The 22538-nt window shown below is 44.4% G+C and overlaps 1 protein-coding gene across 1 annotated transcript in view; it reads right to left on the bottom strand.

The window, feature by feature from the left end:
- Window positions 1-6435: 6435 nt before the first annotated feature.
- The window catches only part of PRKCE (protein kinase C epsilon), a 707603-nt gene continuing 691500 nt past the window's right edge, over window positions 6436-22538 (bottom strand). Inside the window, exon 15 of the mRNA XM_063918382.1 lies at window positions 6436-12431. Coding sequence (XP_063774452.1) covers window positions 12285-12431 — 147 coding nt within the window. The 3' untranslated portion in view covers window positions 6436-12284. The remainder of the gene's footprint in view (window positions 12432-22538) is intronic.

The following is a 22538-nucleotide window of genomic DNA, read 5'->3' as shown; positions in this document are numbered from 1 at the left end:
AAGGACGGGGTTACTATTCCACACTGTTTGTGGTACCGAAACCGGACGGTTCGGTGAGACCCATTTTAAATTTAAAATCCTTGAACACATACATAAAAAAATCAAAGTTCAAGATGGAATCGCTCAGGGCGGTTATTGCAAGCCTGGACGAGGGGGATTACATGGTATCCCTGGACATCAAGGATGCTTACCTGCATGTCCCAATTTACCTTCCTCACCAGGAGTACCTCAGATTTGTGGTACAGGATTGTCATTACCAATTCCAGACACTACCGTTTGGACTGTCCACGGCACCGAGGGTGTTTACCAAGGTAATGGCAGAAATGATGATACTCCTTCGAAAAAAGGGAGTTTTATTATCCCGTACTTGGACGATCTCCTAATAAAGGCGAGGTCCAGGGAGCAGTTACTGGTCGGAGTAGCACTATCTCGGGAAGTGCTACAACAGCATGGCTGGATTCTAAACATCCCAAAGTCACAACTGGTTCCTTCCACACGCTTACTGTTCCTGGGGATGATTCTGGACACAGAACAGAAAAAAGTGTTTCTCCCGCAGGAGAAAGCCAAGGAGCTGTCATCTCTAGTCAGAGACCTCCTAAAACCAAAACGGGTATCGGTGCATCACTGCACACGAGTCCTGGGAAAAATGGTGGCTTCATACGAAGCAATTCCATTCGGCAGGTTCCATGCAAGGACCTTCCAGTGGGACCTCTTGGACAAGTGGTCGGGATCGCATCTTCAGATGCATCGTCTGATAACCCTGTCTCCAAGGACCAGGGAGTCTCTACTGTGGTGGCTGCAGAGTGCTCATCTTCTAGAGGGCCGCAGACTCGGCATACAGGACTGGGTCCTGGTGACCACGGATGCCAGCCTTCGAGGCTGGGGAGCAGTCACACAGGGAAGAAACTTCCAAGGACTATGGTCAAGTCAGGAGACTTCCCTGCACATAAATATTCTGGAACTAAGGGCATTTACAATGCCCTAAGTCAGGCAAAACCCCTGATTCAAAACCAGCCGGTACTGATCCAGTCAGACAACATCACGGCAGTCGCCCATGTAAACCGACAGGGCGGCACAAAAAGCAGGATGGCGATGGCAGAAGCTGAAAGGATTCTCAGATGGGCGGAAAATCACATAATAGCACTGTCGGCAGTGTTCATTCCGGGAGTGGACAACTGGGAAGCAGACTTCCTCAGCAGACACGACCTACACCCGGGAGAGTGGGGACTTCATCCAGAAGTCTTCCTACTGTTGGTAAACCGTTGGGAAAGGCCACAGGTGGACATGATGGCGTCCCGCCTCAACAAAAAGCTAAAGAGATATTGCGCCAGGTCAAGGGATCCTCAGGCGATAGCTGTGGACGCGCTAGTGACACCGTGGGTGTACCAGTCGGTTTATGTGTTCCCTCCTCTGCCCCTCATACCAAAGGTACTGAGAATAATAAGAAGGCGAGGAGTAAGAACGATACTCGTGGTTCCGGATTGGCCAAGATGAGCTTGGTACCCGGAACTTCAAGAAATGTTATCAGAGGACCCATGGCCTCTACCGCTCAGACAGGATCTGCTACAGCAGGGGCCCTGTCTGTTCCAAGACTTACCGCGGCTGCGTTTGACGGCATGGCGGTTGAATTCCGGATCCTAAAGGAAAAGGGCATTCCGGAGGAAGTCATTCCTACGCTGATAAAAGCCAGGAAAGAAGTAACCGCAAACCATTATCACCGCATTTGGCGAAAATATGTTGCGTGGTGTGAGGCCAAGAAGGCCCCCACAGAGGAATTTCAGCTGGGTCGTTTTCTGCACTTCCTACAGTCAGGAGTGACTATGGGCCTAAAATTGGGTTCCATCAAGGTCCAGATTTCGGCTCTGTCGATTTTCTTCCAGAAAGAACTGGCTTCACTGCCTGAAGTTCAGACTTTTGTAAAGGGAGTGCATCATATTCAGCCCCCTTTTGTGCCTCCTGTGGCACCTTGGGATCTCAATGTGGTGTTGAGTTTCCTAAAATCACATTGGTTTGAACCACTTAAAACCGTGGATCTCAAATATCTCACGTGGAAAGTGGTCATGTTATTGGCCTTGGCTTCGGCCAGGCGTGTGTCAGAATTGGCGGCTTTGTCGTGTAAAAGCCCTTATCTGATTTTCCATATGGATAGGGCAGAATTGAGGACTCGTCCCCAGTTTCTCCCTAAGGTGGTATCAGCTTTTCACTTGAACCAACCTATTGTAGTGCCTGCGGCTACTAAGGACTTGGAGGATTCCAAGTTACTGGACGTAGTCAGGGCCTTGAAAATTTATGTTTCCAGGACGGCTGGAGTCAGGAAAACTGACTCGCTTTTTATCCTGTATGCACCCAACAAAATAGGTGCTCCTGCTTCTAAGCAGACTGTTGCTCGCTGGATTTGTAGCACAATTCAGCTGGCGCATTCTGCGGCTGGTTTGCCGCATCCTAAATCAGTGAAAGCCCATTCCACGAGGAAGGTGGGCTCATCTTGGGCGGCTGCCCGAGGGGTCTCGGCTTTACAACTTTGCCGAGCTGCTACTTGGTCAGGAGCAAACACGTTTGCTAAATTCTACAAATTTGATACCCTGGCTGAGGAGGACCTTGAGTTCTCTCATTCGGTGCTGCAGAGTCATCCGCACTCTCCCGCCCGTTTGGGAGCTCTGGTATAATCCCCATGGTCCTTACGGAGTCCCCAGCATCCACTAGGACGTTAGAGAAAATAAGAATTTACTCACCGATAATTTTATTTCTCGTAGTCCGTAGTGGATGCTGGGCGCCCATCCCAAGTGCGGATTGTCTGCAATACTTGTATATAGTTATTGCCTAACTAAAGGGTTATTGTTGAGCCATCTGTTGAGAGGCTCAGTTGTTATTCATACTGTTAACTGGGTAAAATATCACGAGTTATACGGTGTGATTGGTGTGGCTGGTATGAGTCTTACCCGGGATTCAAAATCCTTCCTTATTGTGTCAGCTCTTCCGGGCACAGTATCCTAACTGAGGTCTGGAGGAGGGGCATAGAGGGAGGAGCCAGTGCACACCAGGTAGTACCAAATCTTTCTTTTAGTGTGCCCAGTCTCCTGCGGAGCCGTCTATTCCCCATGGTCCTTACGGAGTCCCCAGCATCCACTACGGACTACGAGAAATAGAATTATCGGTGAGTAAATTCTTATTTTTTGTCTCCTTTTTATTTTTTTCAAAAAATAGGATTTTCATGTTGCTGATGTAATGACAAAATATTTTTTTTTTCCTGTATATTTTTTTGCTTTGTTTGACCAAGGCCAATGCAGGTGGTTATTTCATATGCTCTCTGGTGTTTTATTTTCTATGGGTGCATCGATTTAAATCAGACTGAACCCATTTGGAAGATTAGGTCTACCTCTGGCATATTGCTTTCTGCATTTAGTAGCCCTGCTGTGATGTCTTGACTGGCATTCTCCCCAACATTGAGGCTGAGAGTACTATTAGCAGCTGATACTTGGTTGACATTACTGGGGGGTTTTTTGGGCTGATGTGCCACCTTCTCAGTTTGTTCATGCTGCTTGCACTCAGGCCAAACATGGTACAAGCCGAGCATCTTAGTACAAACTGATGCATCACCGATGCTTCTAAAACTATCAAAGATAATCAGGGCTCATTTCACTTTCTATACCTTTCAGTGCTGCCTCATAATCTAAACAAGGAATGGGTCTAGATAGCTCTGATACATCCTAATCCTCAAATAGATCATGTTGCCTTTGTGAGATGCACTTTAATAAGTCAACTGCTTCAAAGTCAAATACAAACAGTCCACACGAGCCGTTTCAGATTGTTTCAAGAATGAACAAATTGTCGTATGATTTATTAAAAAGTGCTGTGAAATTGTTTTCTTTGTTATAGATTTACAGGTCTTTTGCCTAAAAGTTCTTAAAGTCTTTTTCCATTGGTCCTTAGGTGGTATGGACAATGACACATCATAGGGCTGTAAAATGTGTCACATTAAGTAAAGTATTCTTTAACACAAAAGTTACTACGTTTTTGTTGTGGGATTTATGACCATCTAAAAACAACAAAACCGGGAACATGACATTGTTCTTAATTGGGCATTTATAAAAAATAATTGTAATAGATTTATAGAAGGTTGCCAACACTATTCAGCCATTATCACTGTACCCAACCCCAGAGTCATCAGGTATAGACAGAGAGTACGGGATACACTGATATGCAAATACCACCATTGGTGGCCCAGTGACTCCAGCTGCAGGAGCATTACACAATACTGTTATGTATTCCTTTTCTGTGCCATTTGCAAACTCATAAAAGGTTTAGTAAACTTTAAGCCCCAACACTTCCTCATTCCTGTTTCATCAGCATTATACCTACCATCCAACCAAACCTTCTTCATTTATGTAAGCCCTAACTTTTTAAAACAAATTTGAATGGCTTATTTTGTAAATAATTTAAAGTGAAAATTAGTTTTAAGGCAAAAACAACTTGGTTTTATCTGAAAACTAATTGCTGCTTTAAATCTAGACCAGCAAATTGGATCTTATTACATTTTGTCCCATAAATTCCATGTTGGGGCACGTTGGTGTAAAAGTACTACTTTTTTAAAATTTGAATGCTATTAATTTAATGTCAGGGCAGACAGGTTAGGGGGAAATTTTTGAATATTTATGCAATAAGCATACTATTAATTTAATGTCGGGGCTGGTTTCAAATGGGGAAACATATGTAGTTTTAATATCATGGTTAGTTGGGAACTAGAAAGTTCCCTTTTATAATTCCAAACACTATATATCCAAACACTTGGCCTAATACAGAGATGTATTTATTATTTATTTATTACCAGTTTCTTTTATAGCGTAGCATATTCCGTTGCGCTTTAGCATTGTACTTTTGTTTTTTGGCAAAATAAACGTTCCGTTATTTTAATCTGTCATAAATGCATCAGAACACAAATTCTTTGAAGGGACTGTTAGATTGCTAAATTATGCTATAAATTGTGATTAATTGTCAAGTAGGGTGCGACAATGTACTGAGTAGACATCTGTTCACAGAGCCTATGTGCATTTGTCATACAAAGGTGTCATTGATTGCTGAAACAGTAGATACACAACCATACTACGTGGAGGTCTGTGTTGCTGAGCCTGTGCAATTGGAAATATTAATAAATTCTTGAAGCAGGAAGCGTTATCCCAGACTGCATAGATGTGGATGTCGCTAAGCATTGTGCGCAAAGTAGAGGCTGAAATGTGGACTGCGGGACACGGGGTCGGCTGTGCTTGTGCAATTGAACTATAATTAGTGCACTGTTATTAAGGGGGTCATTCCGACCCGGTCGCTGCAGTTTATCGCAGCACAGCGATCGGGTTGGAACTGCGCATGCGCCACGGTGCGCCGGCGCATGCCAGACGGCCGAAGGCCGTCGTTGCCTAGCGATCGCCTCTGCCTGATTGCCAGGCAGAGGCGGTCGCTGTGTGGGAGGGGGCTGGTCGGTGGCGATAAGCCGCCGTTTAGGGGGGAGCGGTCCGACCATTTTGGGGGGGGAGGGGGGCGGGCCGCGGCGGCTGGGTGATGTCACACACAGCCACTGCGACGCGGGCAGCGAAGAAGTTACTCCTCAAATGCAAAAGCATCGCCGCTGTGCATTGACATGCTGGGCATCCCCCCGCATGTCTGAGTAACTGATCGTAGCTGTGCTAAATTTAGCACAGTTACGATCAACTCGGAATGACCTCCTAAATGCTGAGATAGGAGCCTTGCCAGCAGACTGCGTGGATGCTTGGGAGCAGCTGCCTATTAGCAATTAGTATAAAAGCTGTGTTGGAAGGCCCACAACTTCCCTGGTTTTATTGTAGAATTTATTTGTGGGTGGTGGCAGTGTGATATAAACAGTGTCGGTGGACCTGCAGCGCTTGCGGGTCCCTGACAAATGGTGTACAGTATATAAACCTGATATTTATGCACTGATGCTATTATGTCTCTGCAGGTGAAGACGCTGAATGTGCATGTACAGACCTGGGGCTCACCTGCCTATCTTTTCCGCACATCTCTGATCAAACCTCACAGAATTTCCAGCAGTATATACTGCTGCACCTGTGTATAATGCCCACATGAACCCTTTGGCTCATATATTGTGGGTAATCCTGGCTCTGGTACTAGGCAGTGCCTCCTGAGCGATTTACCGCACGTCCCTGCATTCAGAGAAATAGTAAGCTCATGGGTTAGATATGTCGAGAACACTACTTCTGCTTTGAAAACATTCCTCTTAAGCAAACAGCAGTGTGCCCATGAGAGAGGGAAACTTCATTTTCTAGAGGAATGGCAGTACACAGAGAGAGGAGGGGATGTTCAAAAGTTAACAACAATATCAAGTTAAATAACCTTAACCCAAGAAGACCACTTCTTACACCAATATGCACAAATATTTGTGAAGGAAGAAACAACTGAAATCCGTTTGATATTGTTGGATTTATTGGGTTGGGAAACAAATACACATTCACATCCTCTTGAGTACAGTACATTTGGCACAGTAATAATGTTTAGGATGAAGTAACACAAATGAATGGCAATAGATTTAAAACATCGATAAAAAAAGTGTTCTGTACAAATAAAGCATCACAATACAAAAACAAAATACGTTTTATATTTATATATTTAAATGTAGCCAGAACTATTTGCACATAAATTATTAGAGGTAATTTTCAGCTTTTTCCTTTTTTTTGTAATGTTTGGAAAGATCCTGATTTATCAGGATATGGGTTCCATCAGAAACATCTTGTGAGGAATGCAATGGGATAAAGCAAGACAACAATTATCTTCTTTTTTTTTTTTTGGACCTCTTTTGGCAGTTTACGCAAACAGAAAAATACATATCAGGGGAAAAAAAGAAAAAGAAAATTGTAAATTTAAAAGTGTAACAGCGCATCCATTAAATAAATAATCATAGATATAGATATATATATATATATATATATATAAACACACTGGCCATAAGGGAGTTTATGAAATTAGTAACAGACTATCGTGTGTAAACCCTTTTGAGAATCAAATTTTATAAATTAATGTATCATCCACCTAAACAATACATTTCATTCTGCTGTAGATTAAAATGTTCCTTAATAAGTGGATGCCGGTTAAGGTTAGCTCGTCCAAGTAATAAATGTTATGTGCAGGGAATATAAAAGCTTGGATATAGAAGCTTATACTGTATGTCCAATAAAAATTAACTATCCTATTATCCCCACATTATGCCCAAATTCCAGAATTATTACATGCAAATACTTATTTTTGAGCCAGTCTTAGCTATAGGAAAGGGCACACAGCATTGTTATCAGTTATTTGCCTGGAAGTACAGCACTGACCTTAGCTGAAAGAACACAGAGTCAATATGGACACGCTGTGACTTATTATTTTAAAATGATCCTTTTGCCCCTACAAATGAGATGATATAATTTAAAAGCGGTTTCTGTGCAAAAATTCAATTCCAGAAACACGTGTAATTTTTTTTTACATTTCCGAGTCCATAATGTTTGAGAATTTAAAATAATCTATTTTTTCTGACCAAATATAAATGAGCCTCAACTCATCTATGCGTTAATATACTTAGAATAATATTCAGTATTTTAAAATCATTGTAACAATATATAATTACACCTGAGTTTATAGGAAAAAAAACAAAAAAATACAAAAACTAACCAGAAAAAAGACAAAATGGAACTGTAGTTTGTATTTTGTTGCCTTTAATACAGGCTGTGAGCAGCCAGACACAAAACTGACAAAGGGCTCATCTCATAGATGACAAGGAAAGTGGCGCGTAGATACCAATGTCCTAACCTAATAGCAGCAGTGCTAGCAAATACTTCTAGTAAACCTGTAAAATTGTACCATTTATATGCAGTAATAAAGCTTCCTAATTAACATTTAGTTATTTGTGTTTACATCTAACCTGACCCCTATATTAACTGAAATTTTATTTCCTGGCTCAAGACTCTGGACTTGGTGATATTACCAGGGTCAGTGGAAGGGAAGGCAAATAAGACAATTTCATTAGATCCTGAAATGCATTAAGTAGGCTAAAAAGATCTCCCAACTTGATGACTCCTATGGCGGGTATTTATCAAAGCATGGAGAGAGATAAAGTGGAGAGAAATAACCAATCAGCTGCTGTCTATTTTTCAAACACTGCCAGTAAAATGAGAGTTAGAAGTTGACTGGTTAGCGCTTTATTCCTCTGCACTTTATATCTCTCTATGTTTTCATAAATGCAACCCTAGATTTTTCTGCAACATGAATGAAAGCGGAAAAAAAATTAATAACAATAATAATAATAATTCCAGTGTTTTTCTGTTCACATGAGTTTTTGAGAAAGCGTCTTTTAAGGTGTCCAAGTGAACTGCAATTTTGAACCCCAATTAGTCTACTTTAGACACAACTGATCACAATTTGCAATGTGCATAGGCCTAAAGAGGCAACAAATCTCAAAAACATTTTATTGGTGTCCCCCCAGATTGTCGATCAGTAAAGCTCTCTAGCCAAACACTCGAATAGTGTCCCTTCACATTTGGCCATACACCTGTATGTTTGTCTATGGCCAAATCTGATGTTGATTCAACCGCTCAGAGGTCAGGAGTAATCTACGAATGGCCAATTTAATTGTTATAGACCTTTACTCAAGGGATTTCAACATATTTATTGACCACAGGTTAGTAATAATTAAGTGATCATTTTTTTTTTTTAAGTGTATCAAAGTAAAAAATGTATTCATTTATTTTGTTTAACTAACATCTTAAACTAAATGGAGAGGTGAAACAATTTATTAAAGGGGGTAAGCAGACTGTTAATGGGAGCGGCCTACGTGTTCTTTCTATCTCATCTCCAACATTGCCACTGCAGACCTCCACTGAGATTAAACCTGATAATGAGGGTCATTCAGATGTGGTTGGATTTGCCATCATTGCAGTGATAGCACTAATATGGTAATGCAGCTTTACTGATCCGTACTGTGCCCAAGGATGCAGTATCATCTCCAATACCATAAGCCGGCTGCATGACACATGGGATCACCCAAGCTGGTCGCCGCAGCTGCTACCTAGAGGCTAGGAAATCGTCCTGTGACGGAGATCGTGGTCTCTTCCGTCCCCTGCATAACCAGCAAAATTTGGAGAAATGGAGGCTGTCACCGCCCGCTCCCCACCCTAAAACAGTAACAGACTGTCAATCACTGACAGTCTGATGCCGTCCTGCGTCCATCGTCACAGGACCCATTTGCGCATGCGCAGCACGGGTCCTGCACATGTGCAAAGTACAGATAATCGGTACTTTGCTACGGACGCAGCAAATGCAACCACAGCTGACTGACCCCCAATACGCCAATGAACAGCCAAAGGGATATCACAATCTCTGATCTAACAGTAAAATGCTGAAAAATTAGGTAGTCGTATATATTGCAGAGAATGATAAATGATCAAAAAAAGCCTAAAAGAAACAAAAAAAATTACGGAAAATGAAAATGCTGCAGTGTGATAGCACAATTGCTTCAAGCCAGTATTCCTTCCTATTCTTTGTTACAAATTTCTGAAATACTATACAATAGATCTAGTATAGCATAACATATGTTTACATCTTTTAAAACAAACCAATAATAATAATATTAATAATAAAAAAATAATCTCTCACAGAAACATGAACCAATACACATACAGAGTATTGCACATTGACCTTATTATATATATATTTTTTTATGGACTAGCATTTTATAATTTTCTGTTACATGCAGCAGTTGATACCTTTATAATGAATAAGACTCCACAGGCTTTTTGCAGCAAACACTATTTACAAAATCTCACCTGTACAAAAAGGCAAATAAACCTCTTTTAGTGCCACTCACAAGTATTTTTGTATATATTTTTTTTTCAAGAAGCAGGAGATTCAGATCACATAAAATGAATCCTTTAAACTGCTTAAAAATCAGTCCAGTAAAATACATCGGAAAATGCAATACAAGTATACACAAATACTTCTGCAAATAAAAACATACGTAACACTGGTAGCACATCTACAACAAGATCATTTGCCACAGTCACCGTTCTTCAAATTTATACACAAAATAAACGGAAACAATGTACAGTTCTTAAGAATGTCAGTATTAATTTTTGATCATCTACGCACTTTTCCTTAAGTGTCATATCTCAGATTTTTCTATTCCATTCTGCACATCACATTGTGATAGACAAATCGAAGGAAAAAAAACAACACAGTAGTGCTAGAGTTTATTTCAAGTGTGCAAGAGTCACACGAGTGCAGTAAAATGCTTTCAGGGCTCATTCACAATTATTCGCTATAGGGCACAATTTCACATGTCAAGAAAAATTTGGGACTACTATAAGTCAATAGTGCCATTACCACATTTTATCACACAGTTTAACATTTTAGACTGCCGTACAGACAATTGCTCATGTTATTGTGCACTACCACTATAATTGGTGTAGGCATGAAACGTGCGTGGAACACACTGTAAAATTGCATGATTAAGCGCACATTTGTCTTCTTGCCTTTTTATCTATTTTCCCAGAGGAGTTATGTGAATGAGCCCTTAAGTTTAGGGTCATGGTTTTATATAATGCTTAAAGCTTAGATCACCATCATATACAACACAGACCAAGAATTTTCTTGCGCACTCTATAGCAGGTCTAGGCAGCTCTCCAGTTGATTTATATATACAAGTTCCCAGCATGATCTGCTGGCCAGAACGGAGCCTAAGCTTTGCTCTAACACTGCAGCCCTTTAAGTTTTGACAAGGGAAACAGCAGTGGTTGGGTCACTAACAATCATATTCTATCCTCAAAATAAAAAGAACACTTGATCATTCTGAAATAGGATTGCATTATTTTACAGACATTAAAAACCCTGTATTACAGGAGTTAGAGAATGTCATTCATCCAAATGGTCTCATTTAACAAAAAAGACAATTCTAAAATTTGTCAACACCATCTTCTCTACTGCTAAAATACTTTAGCCCTTAAAAAGCTGCCTAAAAATAATGGCCCGAAGCTGTAAGGTCTGGAGGTCATGCCACTGATTGGGCTATGTGAGATTATAGGACATTTCCACCATTAGATGCTTCCCTTTAAACATGCATCCCATCGTTTTTCTGGCCCATATTTGTCTGGGCCAACGTCTCCACCGGGAAAATGAAGACTCCAAAGAAAATCTGATAACGTAGAGCAGGGCACAGTGGAACGATCTGAGCAGCTTGCTCTTCTTTCTCCCAGCCTAATGTTGGTGAGTTATTTTTGTGATATAAGGGGGCTATTCAATTAGTGACGTTTTTTTCGACCAATCGTTTTTAAGTCGAATTTACATTTGACCTATTCAATGCCCGTGCCGTTTTTTTTGACTGGTCAAAAAATCCGAACGGAAGAATTTGCTGGCGTTTGACAGTTTTTGGCTTCGTTTTCGCCCATGCCGATTCGTCACAAAACAAAATTAAATGAAAAGGCATGGACGAAAATGGATTCAAAAACGGGTGAAAACGCCCACTGTTGAATACACACAGGTCAAATTAGTGCCGATTTTCTGACTGTCAGAAAATTTGCCACTAATTGAATATACCCCATAAAGACAAATCAGGTTCCATTTCAAAGTCCCACTTTCACATGGATGTCCAATTGTCCGAGGCCCATGGAAAAGGGGAGTGTTACAGTCTTCAAAAGACTTTTCCAGAAGGTGGAGATGCCTTACAACACCATATGGGAGAAAACAAATTTATTGAGGCAGTGTGTTTGCGGATCCTTATCAAATATCGGGAAATCTTAAAATGTAACTGGAATTGTAAAGGTGTCTCTGATCTGCAGAGTTTAGGCCAACCTCTACCCATGTGCACTATGCATGAATCCAGCTCTCTATGGGGCCTCCTAATTTTCTCAGGGGTTGAAGGGATAAAAAAAAAAAAAATTAAAACATTCAGACTTCTTTGTCAACCCTGATCTGTTTTCCTATCGTTACATTTTCTGTCATTTAAAAAGATTGCCTAGTATTTTTTGTGGCCACCGACCAGGCAGAATGTTATAACTATTGGTTTCAGAAACAAAACACTATTTTGCATTGCTCTGTAAAACTGAAAATAGAGTGCCTTCGGTTAAAAAACCCAAAAACAAATTAATAAACAGCAACAATAAATAGTATCTTTATACAAGTAGCAGGCTCATAATTAAACAAGTTTGTATTGATCTGCTGAATCTCAGTCACGTGTTTTGTCGCCATAGGACTACTGCGTCAGGGCGCAATCACTAAGTGCCTTTACTTCAGGCCAGGGGCTCCTCTCCGAAATAGGAGAACCCTTCAAATTCACCCTGATTAATTTGTTTCACTATGGCTTCATCCACCAGTGTCAGAACAGGTTCTTCTCTTGTGAAATCCTGGTCGAAATTATTTACGTCACGTTTGGTTTTCTGGAAGGCAAACAGAGAATAGGTCATAATATATAGGAGAAAACAATATACAATAATATCAAACAAAAAAACCTCTACAGGACCAAACCCCAATACTTGTAAGCATCTAAGAGAAGGTCACATTGGATATTTGTTTTACATAGAAGTAAAATGGTCTATTTTTTATAACTATAGCACAAGTCTGTATTTTTCTGACTGCGCTAGGGAAATGCAAGTGTCATGCCTTCAAAGATGAGCTAGGACGTCACCGGCAGCTGCTGGTACCTGTGTAATGGCTAAGAACCAATCAGAAATTATGCTTGAGATGACTGCTATCGCTTTTCCTTCCTTTGGAAATCTTGGCAACGTAATTGCCAGGTTTCAATAGAGGATGGAGAGCCCCCTGGGGCTACAAATATCCAGTGAGGCTCTCCAGATTCTGGAGTAGATTTGCTAAGACGTGGTTTATCAAGTCCACCAATGTCTTGTACTTTAATTGATGGATTTAAATTGCTACCAGTAATAAATGCTAAATCAGGCTTATTTAGCTTTCATTATAGTTGCTGTTTTAAATTCATCATCAGAGATTTTAAAAACCCAACAATGAGCAAAACTACCCTGTTTCTAGAGAATGTATACCCAAACAAATACATAGATAAATAAAACAATAATAAATATGAGAATGTGCAAAACAAAATTACAAAACCAATAAAAATCTGCATTCTATTTCTTTATAACAATATAACACTAGTGAAAATAATCCCTATTGAATTACACACATAAGAAATCCCTATAAAACAATTTATATTTTACATTCTTTATGACACATAGGTAAACCATAAATCTTGCCTTGCTGTGTTATTCATTAGCAGGACTACACATAAAGTAACATAATAACAGATAATAAGCATTTTGAAAATAATACATACAGATATCTGTTAAATAACACAGTAGTAAAGTATAGGGGGTCATTCCGAGTTGTTCGCTTGGTAAATTTCTTCGCATCGCAGCGTTTTTCCGCTTAGTGCGCATGCGCAATGTTCGCACTGCGACTGCGCCAAGTAAATTTGCTATGCAGTTAGGTATTTTACTCACGATTTTTTCTTCGTTCTGGCGATCGTAATGTGATTGACAGAAGTGGGTGTTTCTGGGCGGAAACTGGCCGTTTTACGGGTGTGTGCGAAAAAACGCTACCGTTTCTGGAAAAAACGCGGGAGTGGCTGGAGAAACGGAGGAGTGTCTGGGCGAACGCTGGGTGTGTTTATGACGTCAAACCAGGAACGACAAGCACTGAACTGATCGCAGATGCCGAGTAAGTCTGGAGCTACTCAGAAACTGCTAAGAGGTGTGTAGTCGCAATTTTGAGAATCTTTCGTGCGCAATTTTAAGAAGCTAAGATTTACTCCCAGTAGGCGGCGGCTTAGCGTGTGCAATGCTGCTAAAAACAGCTTGCGAGCGAACAACTCGGAATGACCTCCATAATACATTCCTTCATACTTGTTTAGTTAATGCTTGGTAAAAGCAAATATTTAGCCAAGTTTGTATTTCTTCACTGGCGGCACTTAACCACTGTAGTGCATGAGTGACAGTTCAGAGTTACTGTATATGGCATGGGCAGTATAGCAGTGTGCGATCACAGTAATAAATACATATATTGACAGACGTGAGGCTAAAGACAGGCCGCACTATGGGGGTAATTCAGACCTGAGTGTAGCAGCAAATTTAGCAGTTGGGCAAAACCATGTGTACTGCAGGGGGAAGGGGGGGACGACAGATATAACATTTGCAGAGAGAGTTAGATTCGGGTGGGTTATATTGTTTCTGTGCAGAACGCCTGCTTTATTTTTACACTGCAATTTAGATTTCAGATTGAACACACCCCACCCAAATCTAACTCTCTCTGCACATGTTACATCTGCCCCCCCCCCTCGCAGTGTACATGGTTTTGCCCAACTGCTAACAAATTTGCTGCTACGATTGGGTCTGAATTACCCCCTATATGTCAATGTGACCAACCAGCAAGCAGGGAAGTGGGCAAGGACAACTCCCGATAATTAGATTGCCTCCACACACTACATCAGTGGTTCCCAAACATTCTTTAATCATGGCACCCTAGAGCATCAGCATTTTTTTCATTGCACTCCTAGGATAAAAGCTCTTTATTGATAAAATTTTTTTAAAAATAAAATAAAACTTAAGTAAACTGTGCCTACCTGTTATCATTAGGGTCAGTTATGTGGTGCTGTACAGTTGTGCTTCTGATTGGCCACATGTTTTTTGACTGGCAGCCACTAGCACTGGTTTTGACTACCATAAATAATTTGATTTGGTCCTGGACCACCAACCCAAGGCACCCTTGCAAGAGCCTTGCGGCACCCCAGGGTGCCTAGGCACACAGTTTGTGAACCACTGCACTACACAATGTAGTCGATCTCAATTCACAGCCTGAAGTTGTCTGAACAATGTTGTCTGAACGATAGTCATGTGGATTGGACAGGCTTGATAACCAAACCAAACATTCCAAGCCCATTTTCAGGCTGTGAATGATCATCATTTAGGTCCATACACTGTAAGAAAGGAGTAACACACAGCCCTCAAGCTGTTGTAGAATTACACATCCCAGCTTGCCCTGCTACAGTTTTCGCATATCCCTATAGCAAAACTGTGGCAGCGCATGCTGGGAGATGTGGTTCCACAAAGCCAGAGGCACCCATGTTTACATAACCCCTGCTTTAAGGTAATCGTTCAAATCAGTCATTTGGTCAGCATTGTGCAGTGTATGGCCAGCATACATGTGCAGTATGACACTGTATAGCACAGCAAGGATGCAAACCCAAACTAGAAGTGTTTACTTGTGGCAGCCATCAATAATCTCAGTAGGACAGAAGGAGCAGTGGGTGCTGGCTATAAATACAGGGGGTAATTCAGAGTTGATCACAGCAACAAATTTGTTAGCAGTTGGGCAAAACCATGTGCACTGCAGGGGGGCAGATATAGCGTGCAGTGAGAGTTAGATTTGGGTGGGTTATTTTGTTTCTGTGCAGGGTAAATACTGGCTGCTTTATTTTTACACTGCAATTTAGATTTCAGTTTGAACACACCCCACCCAAATCTAACTCTCTCTGCACGTTATATCTGCATCCACCTGCAATGCACATGGGGGTCATTCCGAGTTGATCGCTCGCTAGCAGTTTTTTAGCGTGCAAACGCTATGCCGCCGCCCGATGGGAGTGTATTTTAGCTTAGCAGAAGTGCGAACGGTTGTATCGCAGAGCAGCAACAAAAATGTTTTGTGTAGTTTCAGAGTAGCTCAAAACCTACTCAGCGCTTGCGATCACATCAGACTATTCAGTTCCGGATTTGACGTCACAAACCCACCCAGCGTTCGCACAGCCACGCCTGCGTTTTTCCGCACACTCCCTGAAAACGGTCAGTTGCCACCCAGAAACGCCCACTTCATTTCAATCACTCTGCTGCAAGCAGTGCGACTGAAATGCATCGCTAGACCCTGTGCAAAACTACATCGTTCGTTGTGCCCGTACGTCGCGCGTGCGCAGAACTACAATTTTTTAGCCTGATCGCTGCGCTGCGAACAAATGCAGCTAGCGAGCAACTCTGAATGACCCCCATGGTTTTGCCCAACTGCTAACAAATTTGCTGCTGCGATAAACTCTGAATAAGGCCCACAGTAGGAGAGAATGTGGAACATTCTAGAACTGTAAAACATATGGCTGTTTCTTTCACAAGGCAGGATTTAATGAACGTATTATTGTGTTTTTATATATAGGAGATACACTTCCTCAGTATTCCCTAGAGCTTTGTTTTGGTCATAGCCTGATCTCTCGTCCTATTGTTACTGCCAGCAGTTCCCTCATAGCACACACACAAAACAACATGTTTATGGAAAATAAACTGCAATGGGCATGGCTGTCCGGAACATGGTGTTACTGGATTATAATAGTGGACAAATGTACTCTCACCGCCCTTGCTGCCTATCAGTTGTCAATTTCTCAGCTGGGTCTGATTTAGAGTTGCACGCCAATTGGCCGCAGATGTGTGTGTTTTGAGGGTTTGGAATAAAATGCCTGCACTTAGATTGGGTTGCATATTTGTGGCCATATTGCTCACATCCACGCCCTTGTGAAAGTAGCTGCCATTCCTATCAGGGTACAACAGAACCAGCCCTAACCTTGGTGCAAAAGATTGTTATGAAATAGATGGATGTGTACCCCGAAATTCTGCCTACACGCCATGCTTGCCTACTTGACCCTCTCCATGAGGGAGAAAATGCTCTGTTCCTGGACTTTCCTGGTAATGTATGATTGCCATCACCTGTGGTGAGCTAGTTAATTGGTAAGAAAGGTGTTTCACCACAGGTGATGGCAATCATACATTACCAGGAAAGTCCAGGAACAGAGCATTTTCTCCCTCATGGAGAGGGTCAGGTAGACAAGTATGCTACACGCCCTCACTCTACTTGGTGCCGCCCAGTTACACCCATTCAGCCAGAAGCGGAGATGTGGCTGAGATGTGTGCCAAACCACTTGTAGCTGCTAGAAGAAGCCTATATTATATATATATTCACAAAACTGTACCAAGTCCTAAATGCTAGAACCCTGGTTGCCAGCGGTTACGTAAAACATATGTGTACCAGGTCTTCTAATTATTCCATAACAGGAGTGTTAAACATTAGAATAATATATGTGAAAGTAGAATTTACTTTACCTCTCCTTGTTCAGTAAAATGTGTATGTACAGGGTATTCAGCCAAACACAGACGGTGTAATGGATAGCATTACTGCCTCACAGCACTGAGGTCATGGGTTCAATGCTCACCATGGCCCTAACTGTGCTGAGTGGGTTTCCTCCGGGTGCTCCGGTTTCTTTCCACAATTCAAAAATATACTGGTAGGTTAATTGTCTCCCAACAAAATTAACCCTAGCATGAGTGTGTGTGGTGTACATGTGGTAGGGAATATAGACTGTAAGCTCGACTGTGGCAGGGAGCCAGGGACTGATGTGAATAGCCAAATATTCTCTGTAAATTGCTGCCGAATATGTGTGCGCTATGTAAGTAAGTGGTAATAAATACAATAATAAACTATAAAGTCCAACATGACTGTGCCCCCTAGTGGGCAATTATAAACATGCTTCTCGCTTTTACCAAACTATTTTTTTTTGCTGATAATTGTGGTTATTTAAAAAGTCCGCTTTACACACAACACCAAACTTTCTATTGGTATTTTAGTTTCTGGAAATTCATCTAATGCGTTAGTTACACTTAATACAGTGAATGTAGTGAAAATGGTATCCGGATGATACGTCGACAGTTAAAAGGTCAACAAGCAATAGGTTGACACCATATGGTCGACATGGTCAAAAAGTCAATAGGTTCAAATGGTTGACATGATAATTGGTTGGCAGAGCATATGGTCGACATGAGTTTTATTTGGTTATTTTTTCCCATTGTTAGGACTTTTTCATACTTCACCTTCCATGTAGACTACTATTGGGAATAGTTGCCCACGATCGTCATGTGAGGGGTCCACGGTGCACAAATTAGGGGTCCACATGCTAGAAAGGAAGTTTTGACACCAAACTCCCCCCCAAAAAAACTCATGTCGACCCTTTCATGCGTCAACCTTTTTACCAGGTTAACCTTGTGCATGTTGACCATTTGGTGTTGACCTTCTGACTGTCGACCCATTGATCCATAACCAGTGAAAATAGCCATAGCCAATCAGAAATTGCTATCTCTACATGCCATCCCGTATAAGCATGCCATTGGAAACATGAGGTTGCTGTGTTATTTCATTGTACATCCAGGGCCGGTGCTAATGTGTTCGGCGCCTCTCTGCAAACTAGAAATTTGCGCCCTCCCATACTTTACAAAGGGACGGATACCCAAAATGCGGTGTGGCCTTACAAGTTAGGGGCGTGGCCACACAATAGTACTCATATTTTAAATTACGCCACACAGTAGTAGTGCGCTTATGCATAATGCCCCAATAACAGTGTGCATGAATGTTGGCCTCAGAAATAGCGGTATACAGATGGAGCCACGCTCATATGATGCGGCTCCATCGCACAGCAGCTTTCCCGGCGTGACTAGGCGATCCGTCCACCTAGTCACCCAGGGAGCGCACAGAGACGCTCCCATTCAAGTGAATGGGGCATGTACACGTCAGGGACACGGCGGTAGGTGTGCCAGGCACAGATGGCTCCGTCTGTATATGTATAATGTCTGCAAGTGTCACTTATACACATAATGGCTAATCAGATTTTTTGTTTCCCTCCATCTCCTCTACTTACTATTTTCTGTATATACTGTATGCAGCCATGATAACCCACAGAAAAGGGAGGGATGGAGAAGAGACAGACTCAGGAGGCAGTCACAGGCAGGCTGAGACAGCATACCATGAATACTGGAGTGGGAGGAGACAGAGTAGGATAGACATGGGACACAGGAGAGGAGGGACCAGTCTGGAAAGGAGCACAGCTTATTGGTGGCTGGTCCCAGGGGAGGGGCCAGCCACTGTGATAGGAAAATGGTGTTGTGCATAAACCTGAATGAAGCCAGGCAGCAGCAGTATTCACAGCTATATAGCAGGAGCCCAAGCTTCATCACAGCCAGCGGCAGTAGGGGATGTAAGGGACATACAAAATTACAAATGCATTTATGCGTCTGGCTCCGCCCCCGAAACACCGCCCACCCCTCCCGAAACTCCGCCCCCTCTGCTATACACTGCAGTCCACTGTGGCTCCGTCTGGCTCCGCCCCCGAAACACCACCCACCTTTCCCGTAACTCCGCCCCCTCTGCCTCACACTACGGTCCACTGTGTGTTTACATGAGCGGCCGGGACTCAGGAGTACACGCTGACACTGCATGTCTCCTTACGGTAGATGCTAGAATCAACCAACCGTCTCCTTACCTCTATGTGCATGTGCACAGTGTCAGGGGCACCAAACTTCTACACTGTGTTGGCCTGGCAGCAAGGGAGACCCGCGCAGCAGCGGGATGCAGAGTGGGAAGTGCGCCTTTGCTGAGCGGATAGCGCCGGGCCTGTGTACATCCCTCAGATAATGGTAACAAAGGCGCCGAGCCCGGGATGGCGCCGGAGAGGGGTAAGGGGGAGGGGCGGCAGGTGGCCCGCGGGCCAGCGGCACAATGGAAAGGAGGGGCGGGCAGGTGTGCCCGTCCCCTCTTTCACACCTACAGGCGCTGGTAGCCTGTAGAAGGCGAGGGGGCCGGCCGGATAGCGGGCGGGTTAAATAGGAAGGCGGGGGGGAGGAGGCGGCCACTGGGAAAGAGGAGCACAGAGAGTGAGGTCGGCAGCAGCAGCAGCAGCAGCAGCGCGACGAACAAACGGGTGCAGCGGCGGCCAGCGAGGAGAGGATCCACGGAGGGCGCCAGCAGCCGCCGATCAGGAGGAAGAGGTCACTCGCGGGTGAGAGCAGCTCGGCAAGTACGAGCAAGAAGCGGCAGCAGGGGGGGACGGAGAGAAGTCGGGCACAGGTCGCAGAAGCAACTTCCGGTCACTTCCGGTCGCGAGGCGGCTCCGGAGGCTGGGTGCAGCGCGGGGGGGCTGTAAAAGGGTCGCATTGCATCGGACCAGGTCACCAGCGAGATCAGCACCGCAGGGCAGCTGCGCAAGCCACAGTGCATCCCCTGCAGAAGGAAAGAAGAATGGAAGGGCAATCAGAGAGGGGGGTCAAAAGAAGGAGCATACCCCACAGGTTCAGGGAGGAGACCGAGGACAGTGCAGGGTTACACTTTAACCCTGCAGGGAGGGAAGGAGCACGTCATCAGCAGCAGCACAGGGATAATGAGGCAGGAGCTCCCCCTGGTGGCAGGAAAGGAGGAGGACGCCCGCATGTGCAGAAGAGAAGAAAAAGCAGCTCCAATCCAACAGCCAGGGCCGCGAAGAGGAAGAAGCAGCCGGCAGCAGTGATCACCAGCGAGCAGCAATACGGGGTGAGTGACCTGCCGCCTATTTACGAAGATATCCCCGCGGCAGCGGAGTCAGATGGACCTGACTCCGGGGGGGAGGGCCGGAAGGGTTGGGGCAAAGTTTTGAGCAGCGCCAATCCCACTTCACCCGCCACACAACCGCAAACCCCAGCCCGTAGATGGGAGAAAGGAGAGGGCGGGCCATCATCAAGCGGCCGGGATGCGTGGGTACAGGAGGCTTCCACCCAGCTGTTCAAGGAGATGTCACAGCTTCCGGCGGCGGGGCAACCGGACAGGGGGAGGCATGACAACGGACACCGTCACAGCAAGGAGAGGCATCACAACGGGTACGGAAGCAGGGAGTCATCTTGCGGCCGGAGATCACCGCGTTACCATTCGCCACCGCCCAGCCCTCGGCATCGGCACAGCCTACATTTCACAGCACGCAGGTCATCACCGGTCAGGGGTTACAGCCGACACGCATCACCGCCGGAGGCATACATCACATCACGGCACGGCTGTCGAGGGTGCAGCTGCAGCAGGAGAGAAGACAGGCAGGAACAGCGTTATCGGTCGATGGGAGGAAGGCAGCGATCAGTGCAGCACAGCAGCCAGCACAGCACACCGACAAGACAAGGCGACAGGGAGGCAGTGCACAGGAACTTGCAAGTCTTCACCACGCCAGCAAGATCAACGCACGGGAGCAATACGGCGGTCCACGGTACCATCACGCCACGGGAACGGCAGAGGGCATACACGCAGCGGCCAGGAGGCGCGGAATTCCAGCGCGGAGAGGACGTCATGGGCTACGCTACGGCCGGCGATGCCCCAGCAGTCAACACGGTCCAAGTGGCCACCACACCGAAGGCAGCATCCGGCGCGATGACCAGCGCGGACGGTCCAGCGAGGGAATCCTCACACGGGACGGGTGAGACCAATGTCGACATGAACAGTTTGTGTAATGTTATGGTATCCCCAGATATATCGCAGAATGTTGGTAACGTTATGGTTAAGTTCACGGGGGTGGTCGGTAAGGGCGGAGCAGGTCAGGCGAGGGAGCAGGGGGATAGCGCAACGGATTCAGATGAGGACGAATCATGTAGAGTGTTGAGGGAGCAGCTAAAGTTAGCTAGAGCGACATGTAAGAAAAGGAAGGGGCTTACGCCGGGGACAGATGCGGTTAGGGAACAGATGGGGCAGGTGCAGCAGGAAACGGCTAAGAAATTTCTGCAGACAGGATCCGCAGTGGGTTGCGAGTTTAGCGCAGTGGCAGGCCACTTGCCAAAACAAATCAGAAAGGAGATAGAAAAAGGGGGTTTTGTCGATATATGTTCATTGACAGAGAAGGGCTTGAGCGACAAGGAAAAGGCAAAACCGAAAGGGGGTACACAAGTCAATAGCTACAAGACTATTGAGAACTGGCTGAGCGGAATGTTCGCCTACTCCGGCTGTTACATAGAAGCGTACCCCGAGGTAGCGATGAGCATGTTGAAATATACAGATTTTATATACTCTGTGTACAAGGAACAAGGGGGATCAGTCTGGCTGAGGTACGACGAGAGTTTTAGAGCGAAGGCAGAGGGCGGTAAGCCCATCGACTTCGGAGTTAGGGACCTCGACGCGTGGCTCAAGGCATTAGCAAGCGGTATAGCGGAAAAGGCGGCACCGGCACAAGCAGCCGGGGCAGGGAGGCCTAGCACGCAGAAACATGACCTCAAATGCTGGGCGTTTAACGAATCTCAGTGCACCCGCGCGCAGTGCAAATTCAGGCACGCATGTTCCTTTTGCAACGCAAGTCATGCAGCAAAGGATTGCTATAGGAAGAGAGCAAATCACCCAAGAAAACTACCCGCGGCAGCAGGGGCTGGGAAAAGCGTTTAGCCCAGTGAATTTAAGCAGGATCCTGGGGTGGCTAGCCAGGTATCCTAAGCAGCAGGAAGCCAAATTGCTGCGGGACGGTTTTAGGGAGGGCTTTAGGATACCAATAATAAGAGAGGTCCCGCCCACAGAAAAAATAAGAAACCTGAAATCCGTCAAGGAGCAACCGGGGGTGGTACGGGAGAAGATCGCAAAGGAGCTAGAGTTAGGTAGAATGGCGGGGCCATTTGCAGCCCCACCATTACAGGATTTGATAGTGTCACCTTTGGGACTGGTCCCAAAAAAGGCACCGGGGAAGT

This window comes from Pseudophryne corroboree, chromosome 4, assembly GCF_028390025.1.
Source record: "Pseudophryne corroboree isolate aPseCor3 chromosome 4, aPseCor3.hap2, whole genome shotgun sequence".
Classification (NCBI taxonomy): domain Eukaryota; kingdom Metazoa; phylum Chordata; class Amphibia; order Anura; family Myobatrachidae; genus Pseudophryne; species Pseudophryne corroboree.
Note: the sequence above shows the minus strand (reverse complement) of the source record. Positions and strands in the feature narration are given on the sequence as shown.